Source organism: Ictidomys tridecemlineatus, chromosome 2 (genome assembly GCF_052094955.1).
Source record: "Ictidomys tridecemlineatus isolate mIctTri1 chromosome 2, mIctTri1.hap1, whole genome shotgun sequence".
In the NCBI taxonomy this organism is placed as follows: Eukaryota; Metazoa; Chordata; class Mammalia; order Rodentia; family Sciuridae; genus Ictidomys; species Ictidomys tridecemlineatus.
Genome location: NC_135478.1, coordinates 1,357,223 through 1,371,695, shown reverse-complemented (window position 1 = coordinate 1,371,695; position 14,473 = coordinate 1,357,223). Strand labels below are relative to the sequence as shown.

Here is a 14,473-nt window from a genome sequence, read left to right as displayed (position 1 = left end):
TGTTGCCGGCCCAGGGAGTGGAGCTCTCCGTGTGGCCCTGGGAGACCCAAGCCCTTTCCGGCTTCTCCCTGTGTGCATGCGTGCCTCCCCTCACTGTGGTTGTGTCCCCCAGGCACCTGCAGGAGCCCCACCAAACACTCGAGGCCATGCTGCGCCCCAAGGTCACCACGCTGCCTGGCCACATCCAGGCTGTGTATGTGCAGAACGTGGTCAAGCTGTACGCATCCATCCTGCTGCAGAAGGAGCAGGCGGGGGAGACTGAGGCTGCCCAGGAAGTCACCCAGGTGATGGTGGAGCGGCTGCCCCAGTTTGTGCAGAGCGCAGACCTGGAGGTGCAGGAGCGGGTAAGGCTGGAGCTGGGGGAGGGTCCAGCCCCTGGAAGAGCCCTGCACAGCCTGGAGGGTGTCTGTCCCTGGCAGTGGTCAGGTTGCAGGGAGTCTTATCCCTTTCCAAAGTTCCCTGGTGAGACCCCTGTGTGGCTTTCCCAGTTGGGGCTCAGGGAGGACAGTAGGACATGGCCACCTTGGAGGTGGCCACCAGGGTCCAGGGGCATCTGCTGCCTCGTGTGGGAGCCGGCTACTTGAGTGCTGGCCCAACAGGAGGACGAGGTGTGGACGGTGGCCTAGGTGTGGGGTCCAGTGGGAGGCCTGCAGTGCCGTCCGCAGTGCAGGCAGCCAGCCCTGCTGGGCCAGGTATGCGGCGCCTGCCTGATGGCCGAGGAGGCCTAGCCCGGGTGTCCTTGAGACTTCTACACAGACGTGTGCCCTGGCGTTGACAGGGCCAGCTGTGTCCCTCAGTGTATGGTCACTGACCTCCAAGAGAGCCCAAGCTGTCTTGTCCATCCGTGTCCCAGCCTGAGCTAGAGGTGGTGCAGCTGGGCTGCCACGGGGCCCCTGGGAGGCAGCGTGGCTGTCTGTGGGCACTTTCACTGACAGCGAAGCCCTCTTGTGTCACCGTCCCCACACCTTAAAGAGACAACTGTGGAGACGGGTGGGTATCTGGCCAGTGGCTTCCCACAGGGAGTGGGCAGGCCTTACCAGCCCCAGGGCCTGGGCCACCCTGGGGCCCTGTGTCATTGCTGTTCCTTTCCTAGGCGTCCTGCATCCTGCAGCTGGTCAAGCACGTGCAGAAGCTGCAGGCCAAGGGTGTGCCTGTGGCGGGGGAGCTCAGTGCCCTCTTTGCTGGGGAGCTAAACCCAGTGGCCCCGAAAGCCCAGAAGAAGGTCCCGGTGCCCGAAGGGTGAGCACACAGGGAGCAGGGGCAGGGCGCATCGCGGTGCTGACTGGCCTTGGGGGCCGGCCTGCACCTTGGGAAGGAGGGGTGCAGGAGGGCAACGGCAGGGCACTGTGTGGCTGGTGGGGTGTATTTGCAGCCTAGGCCACACTGGGCAGGGCTGGCTGTGCCTCTCCTTGTCTCCCCTAGACTGAGAGTGGCCTGAGGTGCTTTGGGTCCCCAGGGCACAGGGTCAGTGCCAGATGGCAGGGTCACCTGGCCCCTGGCCCTGCTCTCCTTCCCAGCTCTGGCCTCTTTCCTGAGGGGCAGCGGTGTCCTTGCCTCTTCTGGCCTGTGGGGATGGCGGGTGCTGGTGTTCAGGGCTGCCACTGGCTGGACACGCGGCCCCCACTGCTTAGGTGCCGCAGTGGCCACCGCAAGGGTGGCTGTGCCATGACCTCCCTGTCTGCACAGCCTGGACCTGGACGCCTGGATTAATGAGCCACCCTCGGACAGTGAGTCTGAGGATGAGAAGCCCAAGGCCATCTTCCACGAGGAGGAGCAGAGGCACACTCGGCACCGGCCGCCCGAGGTGGATGAGGAGGAGCTGGCTCGGGTGAGTACGTCAGGGGCTGCCCTCGTCGGGCTCTCTGAGACACAGGTGTCCCTGTCAGCACAGGCTCCCAACAGCCAGTCCTCTGGTTGGCCCTGAGGACTAGGAGGCCGTGTCCAGCTGTCCTCCTAGGGGCACTGAGTGGACAGTTGATGTTAGGGTTGGGCTTTGTCCACGGGCCACCTGGTGGCCTCCTTTGTTCTGAGCTTATGCTCCCACCTCATCCTCTTCCACGGGGGCAGGAGCCGACCTCTCACAAGCTCTCCTCCACCTATACCCTGTGCTCAGGTGAGCTTCTGGGTGAGAGCTGGGGACAGGCCAGGACGACCAGGTCTCTGTCCTGGCGCTGCCCCTCTCTGAGCACTTCTTTCTCTCCTCTGCCTTCTCTGCCCCGCTTGGGCCATGGTTTCCTTGTTGGTAAACCTGACAGTAAGAAAAACAGGTCAGCTTCCCATGGGGTTTGGGAGCGCTTGGATCTGGCCCAGTGCCTGGACGCCCCGTTGTGTTCCACTTGTGTCCATGTGTCTTGTGTCTACAGCGCCGGGAGGCCCGGAAGCAGGAGCAGGCCAACAACCCCTTCTACATCAAGAGTTCTCCATCCCCACAGAAGGTGAGGCTGGGCCCAACAGCCTCCCCATCCTGGGAGCACACTTCCCATGGGATAGTGGGCCGTGTCCTGTAGACTGCTCAGGGAGGGCCGCAGGCTGCAGGACTCCGACGGGGCCAAGGGAGGGGGCAGAGCTGAGGCCTCTGGATGGGAAGGGGGCCCATCATGTGGTCTTTCTGGTGCTGCAGGAAAGGGGGTCACCCCCCTTCACCCTCTTCAGTGTGCCCAGCTGTCCACAGGAGGCGCTGGTCTCGCGGGCAGCTCCTGGAGTGGAGTGGGGTCCTCGGTGACTGTAGAACCTTGAGCAGCTGCTGGGCTATTTCAGTGGGCCACTTGTGTCTGCTTGGTCCTGGCCACCCTGGGGCTATGGGGGTCCTTGCTTTGGGCTTCAGCACATGTCACCGTTCAGCTTGGGGGAAAGTTGGTGAGAATTCTGATTTCCTGTGACCTCGTATGTGACCAGACCTCCCGACTGCAGGAAGACGCACAGCACAAAACGAGCTGGGCTCCTGCCCCTGGTCCCTGGGGCGGGCTCTCCTCACGCGTGCCCACCACCCCCAGACCCCCACAACGTGCCGCTGACACCGTGAATTGCTCTTCCAGAGATACCAAGATGCGCCAGGCGTGGAGCACATCCCCGTGGTGCAGATCGACCTCTCGGTTCCGTTGAAGGTCCCAGGCAAGTGTGCTGGTCTGCAGGTGACACATGTCACGTGGGCCGGGGGTTCCCGCTGCCCCCCTGCAGAGTCCCCACTCATCCCTGGGCTGCCCACGAGGCTGGCTCCTGTCGTGGACGGGTGAAGTACGTGGCTCGGGCTGAGTGCGCGCCCCACAGGGCTGCCCACGTCAGACCAGTATGTGAAGCTGGAGGAGGAGCGCAGGCACCGGCAGAGGCTAGAGAGAGACAAGAAAAAGAAGAGGAGGAAGGAGAAGGAGAGGGAGAAGAAGGGCAAGCACCGCCGCCACAGCTCACTGCCCACGGAGAGCGAGGAGGACATCACCCCTGCCCAGCAAGTGGACATTGTCACTGAGGAGATGCCTGAGGTGAGCCCCGCCTACCCAGCACAGGGACGCCACATCCCTGCCAGAGCTCTGGCCTCCCCCTGCTGCTGTCTTCCTGGATGTGAGAGTGGCCACCAAGTCAGCGCTGTCCTGTGTGCCAGAGAGAACAATGACCACCTCACATGTGACTCATGAGACCAGAGCCCCTTCTGTGACCTCCCTGGGGGGTATGTGTCTACTCCGTGACCCTGCAGCCCGAGCACGTGGCTTTGGTGTCCTCCCGTGTAGAGACGTGGCACTGCTTGCTGTGGGTGGCCTCGTGGGGGTGGACCTGACTCTTCAGGCAGGTCTGCTATTTCGGGCTGGATTCCGCCAGGCCCTGCAGTTGCTGGTTAACTGGATGCTGAGTTCCTCTGTCCCCCCAGAATGCATTGCCCAGCGACGAGGATGACAAAGACCCCAACGACCCATACCGGGCCCTGGACATTGACTTGGATAGGTGAGAGGGGGTCAGCTTGCTGGTGCCCTGCGGGCTGCAGTCGGGCTGCGTTCTGCAGTGTTATGGGTGGGCCCTCCAACCCCCAGCACCCAACCAGCATCCTCAGCTGTAGCCCGCTCCCAGGCACCTGGCAGGAGAGCACACGGCCTTCACAGACGTCAGGGAGAGACAGGGCAGGCCCTTTGGAGGCCTGGTCAACCAGGCCTTGCTTGAGTGCTGGGACGGGAGAGGCACCCCCACTCTGTGACCTTGCAGGACCACATAGTGCTGCAGGACCACATAGTGCTGCAGCACCATGGGGCTCGCTGCACCTCATGACCTCATGCCTCCCCCCCAGGCCCTTAGCCGACAGCGAGAAGCTTCCCATCCAGAAACACAGAAATGCAGAGGCCTCCAAGTCACCCCCAGAAGAGGACGTTCCTGTGGTAGAGAAGAAGAGCAAGAAGCCTAAGAAGAAGGAGAAGAAGCACAGAGGAAGGGAGAGGGAGAAGGAGAAGAAGGAGGAGGAGAAGGTACACTGGCCGATTGGCCGGGCCTCCCCGCAGCCCCAAGGTCGTGGGCAGCGGGGCAGCCAGTGTTAGCAGGGAGTGGCCCTCAGAGTCAGGCTCAGGCCATGGAGGCGGGGACCTAGTGCAGGACCTCACTGATGCGGGGCGAGCAGGAGTGACAGTGAGAGGCGCCTGTGTCCAGTCCTGGGAGACCTGCTGCCACCCAGGCAGGGTGCTGCTCAACGCCCCACGTGGGCATCCACGTAGAAAATGGGTGGGGTTTTGTTTGTTTTTGTGGTACCCCGGCTTGAATCCAGGGCCACTTAACCAAGCCACACCCCAACCCTTTTTTATATATTCTTTAGAGACAGGGTCTTGCAGAGTTGCTATGTGCCTCACAGTCTGCTGAGGCTGGCTTTGAACTTGTGATCCTCCTGCCCCAGCCTCCCAAGTTGCTGGGACTACCGGCCTGACCTCTGCTCTGCGCCTGGTTAAAGTGGGTGGGTTCTGAAGGACTTGGGCGTGGTTCTGCTGCAGAACCCGTCCACCTGCCGCCCTTCACAGCTGTCAGCCGGGGCTGTGGGCTGCTGCATTGTGGCCCTTGGAAGTGGAGCATGTCTGGACATGGGTCCTCCTGGGCCTTAGAGCAAGAGCCAGAGCGGGGCTGTGCCTGCTCCTGTGTGCCAGGAGCTGCAGGGCAGACAACTCTGGGCCTGGAGGGCGAGGCCAGCGCCCTCAGCCCTGCTGGGCCTGTACTCTTCCCCCATGGCCCATCCCACTTTTGCTAACAACCTGTCTCCTGTGGTTTCAGGGTGAGGACTTGGATTTTTGGCTGTCCACCACCCCACCACCTGCCACTGCCCCTGCCCCGGGCCCATCTGTGGTAAGAGGCTGATGGGGTCTGTGCTGTCCCTGACGTGTCTGGAGGTCTCACCCCAGCACTATCCAGGAGCATGTGGGGGTGTGGGTGCAGCCTTGAGCACAGCACTTGGGGTCTCCTTGGCCAGGCCTTGCACCCCCCACCTCCTGGCCTCTTGGTGTCTGCAGCTGCCCACCCTGTGGGATACCGTGGTTGGCCAGGGAGAAATGAGGCAGGGTATGGTCCACAGGCTCCATGTCACTTGGAGGGTGGTCCCCAAGCTTTCCTGTCTCCCTTTTGAGCCCACCCCCTCGCAGCCTGGTGACCTACTGGTTCCCTGCAGGAGGAGCCCAGTGGGAACGCTGTCGTTACTGCGAAGGATGAGTGTGAGGGTCCCAGGACAGAAAAGCCCGAAGACCAGGAGGAGGATGCTGAGCGTGACGCAGAGCATGACACAGAGAGGGTGAGGTGCCCCGCGGTTGGCAGCTGTTCAACCCCGAGGATGAAGGGTGGGCACAGTGCGCGTGGGTGCAAGGCCACGTGGGAATGGCCAGGTCTGCCTGGCCTGGCCCGGTGGCCCAGTCTCACAGCGTCTTTCTGTCCCTGTTGTTACCATTTCCCCCGGGTGCTTGAGACTGAAGCCAGGCCCCCCACACCAGACAGGCACTCTGCCACTGGGAGGTCCACCCACGGGGTGAGCCACCCACGGGGGAAGTCCAGGGTCAGAGCCCAGACTCTCCCTGGTCCAGAAACACTCCAGGCACAAGAAAAAGCACAAGAAGGAGAAGGGGGACCGGTCCAGAGACAAGAAGTCCAAGAAGAAGGCGCTTGAGCGCGAGGTGGCAGCGGGGGAGCCGGTGGAGAATGGCGCCGCTGAGGAGGAGCCCCTCCCGGTGAGGGTCTCCTGCCGTCACCCTCCCGAGGGGCTCCTGTGACCTCCACTGACTGGAGAGACCCAGAGGGATCTGGAAGCCTGCCCATGGGTGCAGCTGAGGGTGGGGTGGGCCAGGGGCTGGAGGCAGCCTGCGGTCAGACCCAAGGGCACCACCTGGAGCCTCTGCTCCGCAGAGCATTTCACGCCCAGCCCTAGGCAGCACCACGCAGCACCACAGCCCCAGGGCCTTGTCACCCATGCTGACCACGTCCTTCTTTCCTAGCCCATGTCCAGCTACTGCCTCCTTGCTGAGAATTCTTACATTAAAATGGTGAGTGATGGTGCTTCCAGCGGGCGGGGCCCTGCGGCAGAGAGTGGTGGGGAAGCCTTGAGGGACAGATGGCAACTCCACGGGCCACCAGAGGCTCCCAGATGTTCCCAGGGAGGTAGCACCTAGGCTGTGAGACAGACCTCACTTCCAGTGCACGTAATAGACGTGCTACTGGTGGCCAGGCTGCCCGAGGTCAGCCCTGTGCTTACAAAAGACGTCCAGGTGCAGGGGTGCACTTGGGAGGCTGAGGCAGGAGGACGGCAAGTTCCAGGCCAGCTTCAGCAACTGAGACCCTGCCTCAAATAAAATAGTAAGGGCTCCAGGGGTAGCTCAGTGGTGCAGCACCCTGGGTCAGTCCCAGTGCTGGAAACAGAAAATGGCGGGGCTCAGGCTGTGGGCGACCCCCAGCCCTGCCCCCTGCCCGCCCTGCACCCGCCTGGGCACGGATCACTTTTAGTTGGCAGAGAAGCAATTTCCTTGTCCTGCAACAAGCTGGCGGCCCTCAGTCCTGTCCCTGGGCTTGCTTCCTACAGACGTATGATGTCCAGGCCAGCCTGCAGAAGGACAGCCAGGTCACGGTGTCCGTCATCCTGGAGAACCAGAGTAGCAGCTTCCTCCAGCACATGGAGCTCAGTGTGCTGGACTCACTCAACACCAAGATGGCGCGGCCCGAGGGCTCCTCTGTCCACGACGGCGTCCCCGTGCCCTTCCAGCTGCCGCCTGGTGAGCCACCTGCCCCCCATATGGCCTTCTCAGCCCCCGGGGGGCCAGGACCGTGACCCAGACCTCAGGGTGCTGGTGACGGCAGCGGACCAAGCCTCGAGCCTCTGGCGTCTCGCAGGCCCTCAGCACTGCGGCCTGGGGCAGAGAAGCCAGTCAGGGTCCAGGCTGGGACTCTAGCAGGCCTGAGTTTCTGCCCCCGTGTCCGTGGCCTCTCCTGGGGAGCCAGCTTCCCAGCTAGCCATGGGGGATCAAGAGCCAGCCCCAGAGACAGAGCCGGGACCTGGCTGAGCCCCTGCTGTTGGTCTCCCTGTCCAGGCGTCTCCAATGAAGCCCAGTTTGTGTTCACCATTCAGAGCATCGTCATGGCCCAGAAGCTCAAGGGGACACTGTCCTTCATCGCCAAGGTGTGTGCCACTGGGAACGCAGTCCTCCTGGGTCTCTGGCTAGTGTCCACCTGGCCACTCTGTAGCCGGCAGTGCACAGAATCCTGCTGGTGCTGGGCCCCTTTCCCCTCTCCCAGGGAGGGTGTCGGGGGTCCCCAGCGTTAGGGAGCCCCATGCTGGGGTGTGATCCCCACCAGCCCCACCTTCCTCCTCCGCAGGACGCTAATGGGGCCACCCACGAGAAGCTGGACTTCAGGCTGCACTTCAGCTGCAGTGCGTACCTGGTGACCACGCCCTGCTACAGGTGCGGTCCTCTCCTGTGCAGGGGAGGCGACCCCGGCCTGCAGGGCTGCTGCCCGGGCACTGCACCTGGGTGGCTGCCTCTCGAGGCTGCCCTCTTGGTGTGCAGAGGACATCTTGTCCCTGTGTGCGAGTCTGTGTCTGGACCTCCTCCTCTCACGAGGACACCAAGCATACTGGATAGGGCCACCTAAGTGACCTCATTTGGCCTCAGTGACTTCTTGTAAGGCCATCTCCAAACAGAGTCCTATTCTGAGGCAGCGGGGTTAGGACACAGCATGGTCTTTAGGGGTCATGGCCAGTCCAGAGACCTCCCAGGCCCCTGGCTTGTGAGGCAGGCTCCACCAAGCCTCCTGGGGGCAGGGCCAGGCCCCTCGCCTGTGGTCACTGGCCTGTTCTGTTCCTCCCACAGCGATGCCTTTGCCAAGTTGCTGGAGTCAGGGGACCTGAGCATGAGCTCCATCAAAGTTGACGGCATTAGTATGTCCTTCCAGAATCTTCTGGCAAAGATCTGTTTTCACCACCATTTTTCAGGTAAGGGATGTGATGTGGTTGTTCTGGGCGCAGCATGTGCATGCAGGTGGTCCCCCTTAGCTGGCCTGGCGTGTGTCGCAGGACCCCCCAGGCCACAGCAGCCTTGCTCACCTCAGCCAGCCCCTATACCTCTTGCCCCACTTGCCCCCATGGCTGAAGGCCACCTAGGGAAGGCCCTGCCCTGGGAGGGACAGCCCCACCGTGTCTTGCTGCTTTCTTACAGTTGTGGAACGAGTGGATTCCTGCGCCTCCATGTACAGCCGCTCCATCCAAGGCCACCACGTCTGCCTCCTGGTGAAAAAGGTGAGAGGGCACGGCCTCTGCACCCTCACGGGGCTCTTCTGCGCCCTCACGGGGCTCTTCTGCACCCTTCAGGGGGCTGCTGGGCCCTGCAGAGCTCCACGGGGCTCTCCACTCACCTCCCTCTGTGACCTCTGCCCTGTGGTTCCCTGGCCTAAAGGCAGGTCCCTTGCTCCCCTACTCTGCCCACTCTCTACGTGACCCTGCTCCTGGGGCCTGGGACTGGAGGGCAGGAGAAAAGGTAAACTGCTGCCAATTCAAGGCTTCTTGAATTGTAGTCTCCACCCCAGGCCACCTGCCACCCTCAGTGCTCCACGGCATCCGGTGGCTGCTCCCGTCTCTGGTGGGGGAGAGCGCAGCGTGCGCACTGCCCACGTGTGGTGAGCAGATCACCAGCACACCAGGACTCTGCCTGCCTGCCTGCCTGCCGAAGCCCTGGTTCCCCCGCAGCACGAGGCGGGCAGTGCGCGCAGGTGCAGGCAGCCTTGGCTCCGTTTCCCCAGGGCGAGCACTCGGTGTCCGTGGATGGGAAGTGCAGCGACCCGACTCTGCTCAGCAACTTGCTAGAGGAGATGCAGGCGACGCTGGCCCAGTGCTGAGTGCCAGGCATGACGACTGGCACATCTGGCGTGTCTCGCCTCTCCCTGGTCCTGTGCACTGTCCCTGTGCCCAGTGTTGGTCGAACTCCACTGTCACCTGTGTAGACATCCGGATCCTATGTTGTGTTGATTTTCTTTTGATCCTTTTTTACTTTAAATCTGTCCATTCTCTGGCAAGAAGCCCTGTTCCAGTCCCCAAACCAGCAAGGGGCTTCCCAGCTGTGCTCTGCTCTGCCCACTGGCTCACTCCTCCAGTGTGGTCACTGGGGCTGCCAAGGAGCCCTTGGGACCACCAGGCCAGGACTGGCGGACCCCACGGGAGGGTGCTTGGCAAGCAGGCTGCAGCTCATCCGGGGCCTGTCCTTCTGCCTGTTGCTCTTTCCCCAACATCCCCACTGGTGGCATTTGTAGGAAGGTGAGCCCGCGGCCATCACCAAGCTGCTCTCCCTAGACCCCGTGATGAGAAAACGGTCGTGCTCTCTGTGCTCCTGGGTCCCCTGCCTAGGCCAGGCCTCAGGCATGAATCACTGACAGTCGAATCACATCCTGGGCTGTCTAGGAATGGGGTGGAGCCCCATGACCCATGTCCCTCTGCTCATCACTGAACACACCCAGGCTTGCCTCCACCTCGACCCTGTAGGGAGCCCAGGTGGGGCTTAGGAGCGCCACGCCTAGGCTTGCGTCCAGTGGTGGAGGACATGTCCCAGACGCCTCTCGGGCTGGATCCCCTGAAGAGCCCCTTCCTGGGCTGAGCAGCCACTCGGCAGGGTGCGGGGACCCAGCCAGCCCATCGCCCACAGCCAGGCAGTGGGTGAGCCAAGTTCCTGAGATGATGGCTCCCCATGACGTTTTAACTGTTCCTTTTGATGGAAACGGTCACTTTAGCATGTAGGGTAATCTATTATGGAATCCCATACCGTGATTCTAGAACTTTGAAATTATATGATGTTACACGACTATTTGCTATCGACATTCCCGTATAGACATATCACGCTGCTGTAATGATTTTGTGTCCAAATGATCCAATAAAGTTGCAGAACAGACTCTGCACGTTCCTCCGGCCTCTGTACGCCTTTCACCAGGGTCAGCACCCAGGTTGGGGTTGCAGAGGTGTCCACGGTCCCCAGCGTGCAGTCACGGCTCCTGGGCCTGGGCCGGTAGTGGGTGGGGGAATCTCCAGCCTCTACCCATGGAGTGCTGTCACCTAGAAGTCACAGTTGAGGCACAGTGGGGAGGGCCAGGGTCAGGCTGGAAGGGGCTGGCGTTTGTTGGCCACACTGGCACCACGTGGACCAGACAGTCGAGTGGCCTCACTCTGGTACAGACCCAGTCCTGCAGGTGACCCACAGCAGGACTGGCTTCTTGTCCAGGCTCTCTGTCTGAACGGCCACCACCTGTGGGCTCTTTCCCATGATTCCAGACATCCACTTCAGCCCCCGTCAGGACCCTCAAAGGGGCCCCCAAAGGAGCCTTAAGCTCAGTGTTGGTAACCACACAACGTGCTCGGTGGCCAGCTGCTCAAGTGGCATGATTCCCGATGGCTCTGGAAGGCAGGTGGTGAGGAGTCGCCACAGGCTGCCACACATAAGCCGCATGCGTTCTCCTAGAGTTGCAGGCCCTGCCGGCGCACAGCACCAGCACACCTGGGGGCACTTGCGCACGAGGCCAGCCACACACGGGTGCAGAGCAAAGGAGCTGTCACACATGGGTGCAGAGCAATGAAGCCACCCCAAGAAAGGAGTGTGCACTCCGCCAGCCTTGTGCAGCTGCGGTACGTGTGCCCACCGCCTCCGCCTGCTGCAGCCTGCCCTTCCCACGGAGGTGCAGTCAGAGCCTGTCTACCCCCCCAGTTGCAGGTGGTGTGACACTGAGAAATGGTGCAGCAGGGACCACAGTGGCTTGTGTCCATCTGTTGTCAGAGGCAATGTGCCTGTGCGAGTGCCCTGGGGGTGGGTATGTGGGGGCAGCACCTTCATCCTTCCAGGGCCTCTGAGCTCAGCTGGAGTTCGGGGCAGAGCTGTGGCCAGAGCCCCAGGCAAGTAAAGCTGGCCTGGCTCTCCCCCAGTGCGGCCCATCTTATGCTATCAGAAGGCACCCATGGCTTCCTTGGTGTGCCTTCCTGTGAGCCTGCCCACGAGTGTTCAGGAGTGGAGAGTGGGCTGTTGGGAATCGCTGGACCTGACGCTGGCTCCATGGACACGAGGCCAGAAGCCCTCTGAATGGCTCCTGCTGGGCAAGAACTGTTCTTGGATGAGAAATGTCAGGGAACTTTAATCGTCCTGTCAAATAGCTCTGAGACCCTGCCCAGGGGCTGGTGCTACACACAAACCCGTCCCCCTTCCCTTCCCCCAACCCTGGCCCAGCCTGGGCTCTCTGGGGTTGGGGGGACCCGAGGCAGCAGCAAGCCTGTGTCAGAGGCACAATGAGACAGTCCAGCTGAGTCCTTTGCCCCACTGCAGCTGGGGGCAAGGTGGTGGCCCTCAGTGCTGGGTCAGACACTCCGAGGCATTTTCCAAGGTCAAGTTGGCCAGGTGCTGTGGCTCCAGGCACGTGAAGCTTGGTGATATCAGGCTGCAGGGAACAAATGGCCTCAGCCTTCTCCCCCGCCCCTGGCCTCCCTCCCTCCCTGGATGGCCCGCTGGGAAACTTGGTCCCGGGGCATGGATGAGGCCTGCCTATTCAGAGTGCCAGGTGGGGTGGCCTTAAGTGGGGCTCTCTGTTGCGCTGCATCCCTCTCCCCAGTGGCTGCCTGCTTCATGCCACCTCCCTCCCCAGTCACTCACAAGGCTGGAGTGGTTCTGCACGTCCCAGGCGAGGAGATGAAGGAAGTCATTTGTTCATGAAATGACCACTTGGGTGGTAGCAGAGCAGGTCCGGCATATCCCAGGTGCAGAGAGAGCCCTTCCCATGGAACCCACCTGCCCCCCAGCCCAGAGGAGCCCACTGTGCCCATTCCCTCTAACAGTCCTGGGCAGCCTTACCTCATGTTGGTGTCCTGTCTGAAAGACATGGCAGGGCTCTCATTAGACCCCCGCTCTGGGGCTAAAGCTGTGCCCATGGCCCTCACGCCTGCACTGGGGCTCTGGCCACAGCTCTGCCCCGAACTCCAGCGGAGCTCAGAGGCCCTGGAAGGAGGAAGGTGCTGCCCCCACATACTCACCCCCAGGGCACTCGCACAGGCCTACGGCCTCTGACAACACCCGAGTTGGGTTTGAGGAGGGACTTACTTGTGCCAATTATTTCTACAACGACAGCCGGTTTGGAGTCAGGGGATTAAGTGTCCTTGATCGGTGTCCCCTCCCTGAGCCCAGAGACCCCTGACTCACATGTAACTGAGAAGGCCACGCACGGCTGTCTCCCACTGTGCTGATGACCTGCGGGGACATGGGCCTTGGAGGTGGCATGCCCCCAAGCCCCAGGCCCTGCCCTGCCCTGGTGACAAGCCCAGGATCCCATGGATAGAAGGGCCCTTGGCTCAGGGAGGGGCTGGCTCCCGAGCCCTACTCGCAGTTGTAGCCAAAGCAGATGACATGTGAGTCTGTGCAGTTATTGCAGGAGATGGTCTCATACTGGAAGATGCCTGCAACACAGGAGACGGCCGCAGGCTCCCCTGGGTCTCCCAGCCTGAGCCACCATCCTGCTCCACTCAGCCGGGACCCAGGCTCGCTTACCACAGTGACGCTGACAATCAATGCGGCCTGTGGGAGAACAGGACAGCAGGTGCTAGCCAGGCCCAGCTTGCCCAGAGGCTCAGGGCTCATCCCTGGCTACCTGGAGCACGGGCACACCTGGGTTTCAGGAATGTGTCAAGATCCAGAGGTGGGCTCCCCAAGGTGGTTCCCAGAGGAGGGCAGCTGCTGACCCGGCTCCTCCAAGGAACTAGTTCAGAAGGTGCCAGGGCATCTACCCATCAAGCACTCTCAGTGACCCTGAGGTGAGAGGCCCACTGTGACAGCTGTCCAGCTTCCCCTCTGCCCCAGGCCAGCTGCCAGCTTTGAATCCTGGTCTCCAGCAGCGCTCAGCCCTGGAGGAGCTGGGGCCCTCTGGCACTCTGGCAACCTGTCCTGGCCTCCTCAGAAGCCCAGGCAGCATGCCCGCGGCTGAACCCTCCTCTAGACTCACTTTCAATGATTGCGTTCTGGATGAGGTGCACCTGGTCCCGGAAGATGCTTCGCAGCTCATTGGGGAAATACCCTGATGGGGCAGGCAGAGAAGGGAGGTCAGGCTCAGGCGGTGGGTGCGGTGGGTGCGGTGGGCTGGCCTTGCCTGTTTCCTGCCCCTTACCCGGGAAGTACATCTTCCCCTGGTACAGCTGATCCATCCTCTGGTACACGGCTTCCGCCACTTGGTTCAGCTTATCCCGGGCTGCGGACGAGAGGAGGAGGCAGGTGAGCGGCCCGGCCCGGGGATCCCTCCTAGCCGACCCCACACTGGGCTCCGCGCTCACTGATCTCCGCCGGGATGGCCAAATGCAGTTCCCTCATCGTGTCTTCGCTCCAGTCCGTGAGCAGAGCCCCAGAAACGGGGATGTCGCCCACCCACCAGGACTTGAGGTTTACGTGGTGGCGATAGAAGGAGAACTTCTCCGAGAAGTTGTCGTGGCAGTGCAGGCAGCCGCGGGCCAGCGCCGCGGTCATGCCCAGGTACAACAGCAGGGCCATGGCCTGGCCCGCCCCGCCCCGCCCGCCGCCGGCCAACCGACGGCGCTCCCACGCCACGCCCTTCTGCCGTGCACCAACCAACGGCGCCCCCGTGCCACGCCCTCCCGCCGCGCACCAACCAACGGCGCAAACCCGCCCTCAGCGAAGCCACGCCCCCGAGAAAGGCCCCGCCCCCGGCCTCAACTGGCAAAGTCTGGCACCTGTCCCTTCTCAGGCCCCGCCTACGAAACGCCACTCACAGAGAAGACTCCACCCCCATATTGGAGCCCCCTCACAGACAGGGTCTCACGCATGCGCCAACCCCGGAAGCCAGCTCCTCACGGCCTGGCCGGGGCTGAGGCCCCGCCCCACGTTACAAGTACCACAGAAGCTCCTCCCACAGGCCTCCCACCAGGCTCCAGCCCCTGGTGGTTGCTAGGCAACAGGAACGCGGCCCGGCCCGCCCGGCTGTCGGTCAGTACCCGCGCCTCCTTTTCGGGGCAGTGACG

General features: G+C 62.3%; 2 protein-coding genes across 4 annotated transcripts in view; one reads left to right on the top strand and one right to left on the bottom strand.

The window, feature by feature from the left end:
• Ap3d1 (adaptor related protein complex 3 subunit delta 1) overlaps positions 1-10,368 on the top strand; it is a 38,608-nt gene extending 28,240 nt beyond the window's left edge. For all 3 annotated transcript variants that reach the window (XM_005331992.4, XM_013361465.3, XM_013361466.3), the window contains 18 exons: positions 113-344; positions 1,094-1,239; positions 1,687-1,828; positions 2,364-2,435; positions 3,036-3,111; positions 3,268-3,476; positions 3,860-3,933; positions 4,271-4,445; positions 5,233-5,304; positions 5,624-5,743; positions 6,030-6,173; positions 6,438-6,485; positions 7,019-7,208; positions 7,524-7,612; positions 7,810-7,895; positions 8,304-8,425; positions 8,649-8,728; positions 9,229-10,368. In XM_005331992.4, coding sequence (XP_005332049.1) covers positions 113-344; positions 1,094-1,239; positions 1,687-1,828; positions 2,364-2,435; positions 3,036-3,111; positions 3,268-3,476; positions 3,860-3,933; positions 4,271-4,445; positions 5,233-5,304; positions 5,624-5,743; positions 6,030-6,173; positions 6,438-6,485; positions 7,019-7,208; positions 7,524-7,612; positions 7,810-7,895; positions 8,304-8,425; positions 8,649-8,728; positions 9,229-9,324 — 2,173 coding nt within the window. In that variant the 3' untranslated portion in view covers positions 9,325-10,368. The remainder of the gene's footprint in view (positions 1-112; positions 345-1,093; positions 1,240-1,686; positions 1,829-2,363; positions 2,436-3,035; positions 3,112-3,267; positions 3,477-3,859; positions 3,934-4,270; positions 4,446-5,232; positions 5,305-5,623; positions 5,744-6,029; positions 6,174-6,437; positions 6,486-7,018; positions 7,209-7,523; positions 7,613-7,809; positions 7,896-8,303; positions 8,426-8,648; positions 8,729-9,228) is intronic.
• Positions 10,369-11,575: 1,207 nt separating this feature from the next.
• Izumo4 (IZUMO family member 4) lies at positions 11,576-14,029 on the bottom strand. The gene is made up of 10 exons (XM_021730847.2): positions 13,772-14,029; positions 13,609-13,689; positions 13,447-13,518; positions 12,996-13,022; positions 12,829-12,904; positions 12,651-12,698; positions 12,552-12,566; positions 12,306-12,323; positions 12,108-12,122; positions 11,576-11,895 (listed from the first exon to the last, which is right to left on the bottom strand). The coding sequence occupies exons 1-10, from the start codon at positions 13,983-13,985 to the stop codon at positions 11,805-11,807; spliced, it is 657 nt and encodes a 218-aa protein (XP_021586522.1). The 5' UTR covers positions 13,986-14,029; the 3' UTR covers positions 11,576-11,804.
• Between the last annotated feature and the right edge of the window lie 444 nt (positions 14,030-14,473).

Excerpts from the sequence above, each read along its gene's own strand:
- Izumo4 (XM_021730847.2), bottom strand. The coding sequence starts at position 13,985 with ATGGCCCTGCTGTTGTACCTGGGCATGACCGCGGCGCTGGCCCGCGGC. Across the intron at positions 13,023-13,446 it reads CCAGAACGCAATCATTGAAA|GCCGCATTGATTGTCAGCGT; the intron begins GTGAGTCTAGAG and ends GTTCTCCCACAG. Across the intron at positions 12,699-12,828 it reads TGCTTTGGCTACAACTGCGA|GTCATCAGCACAGTGGGAGA; the intron begins GTAGGGCTCGGG and ends ATGTCCCCGCAG.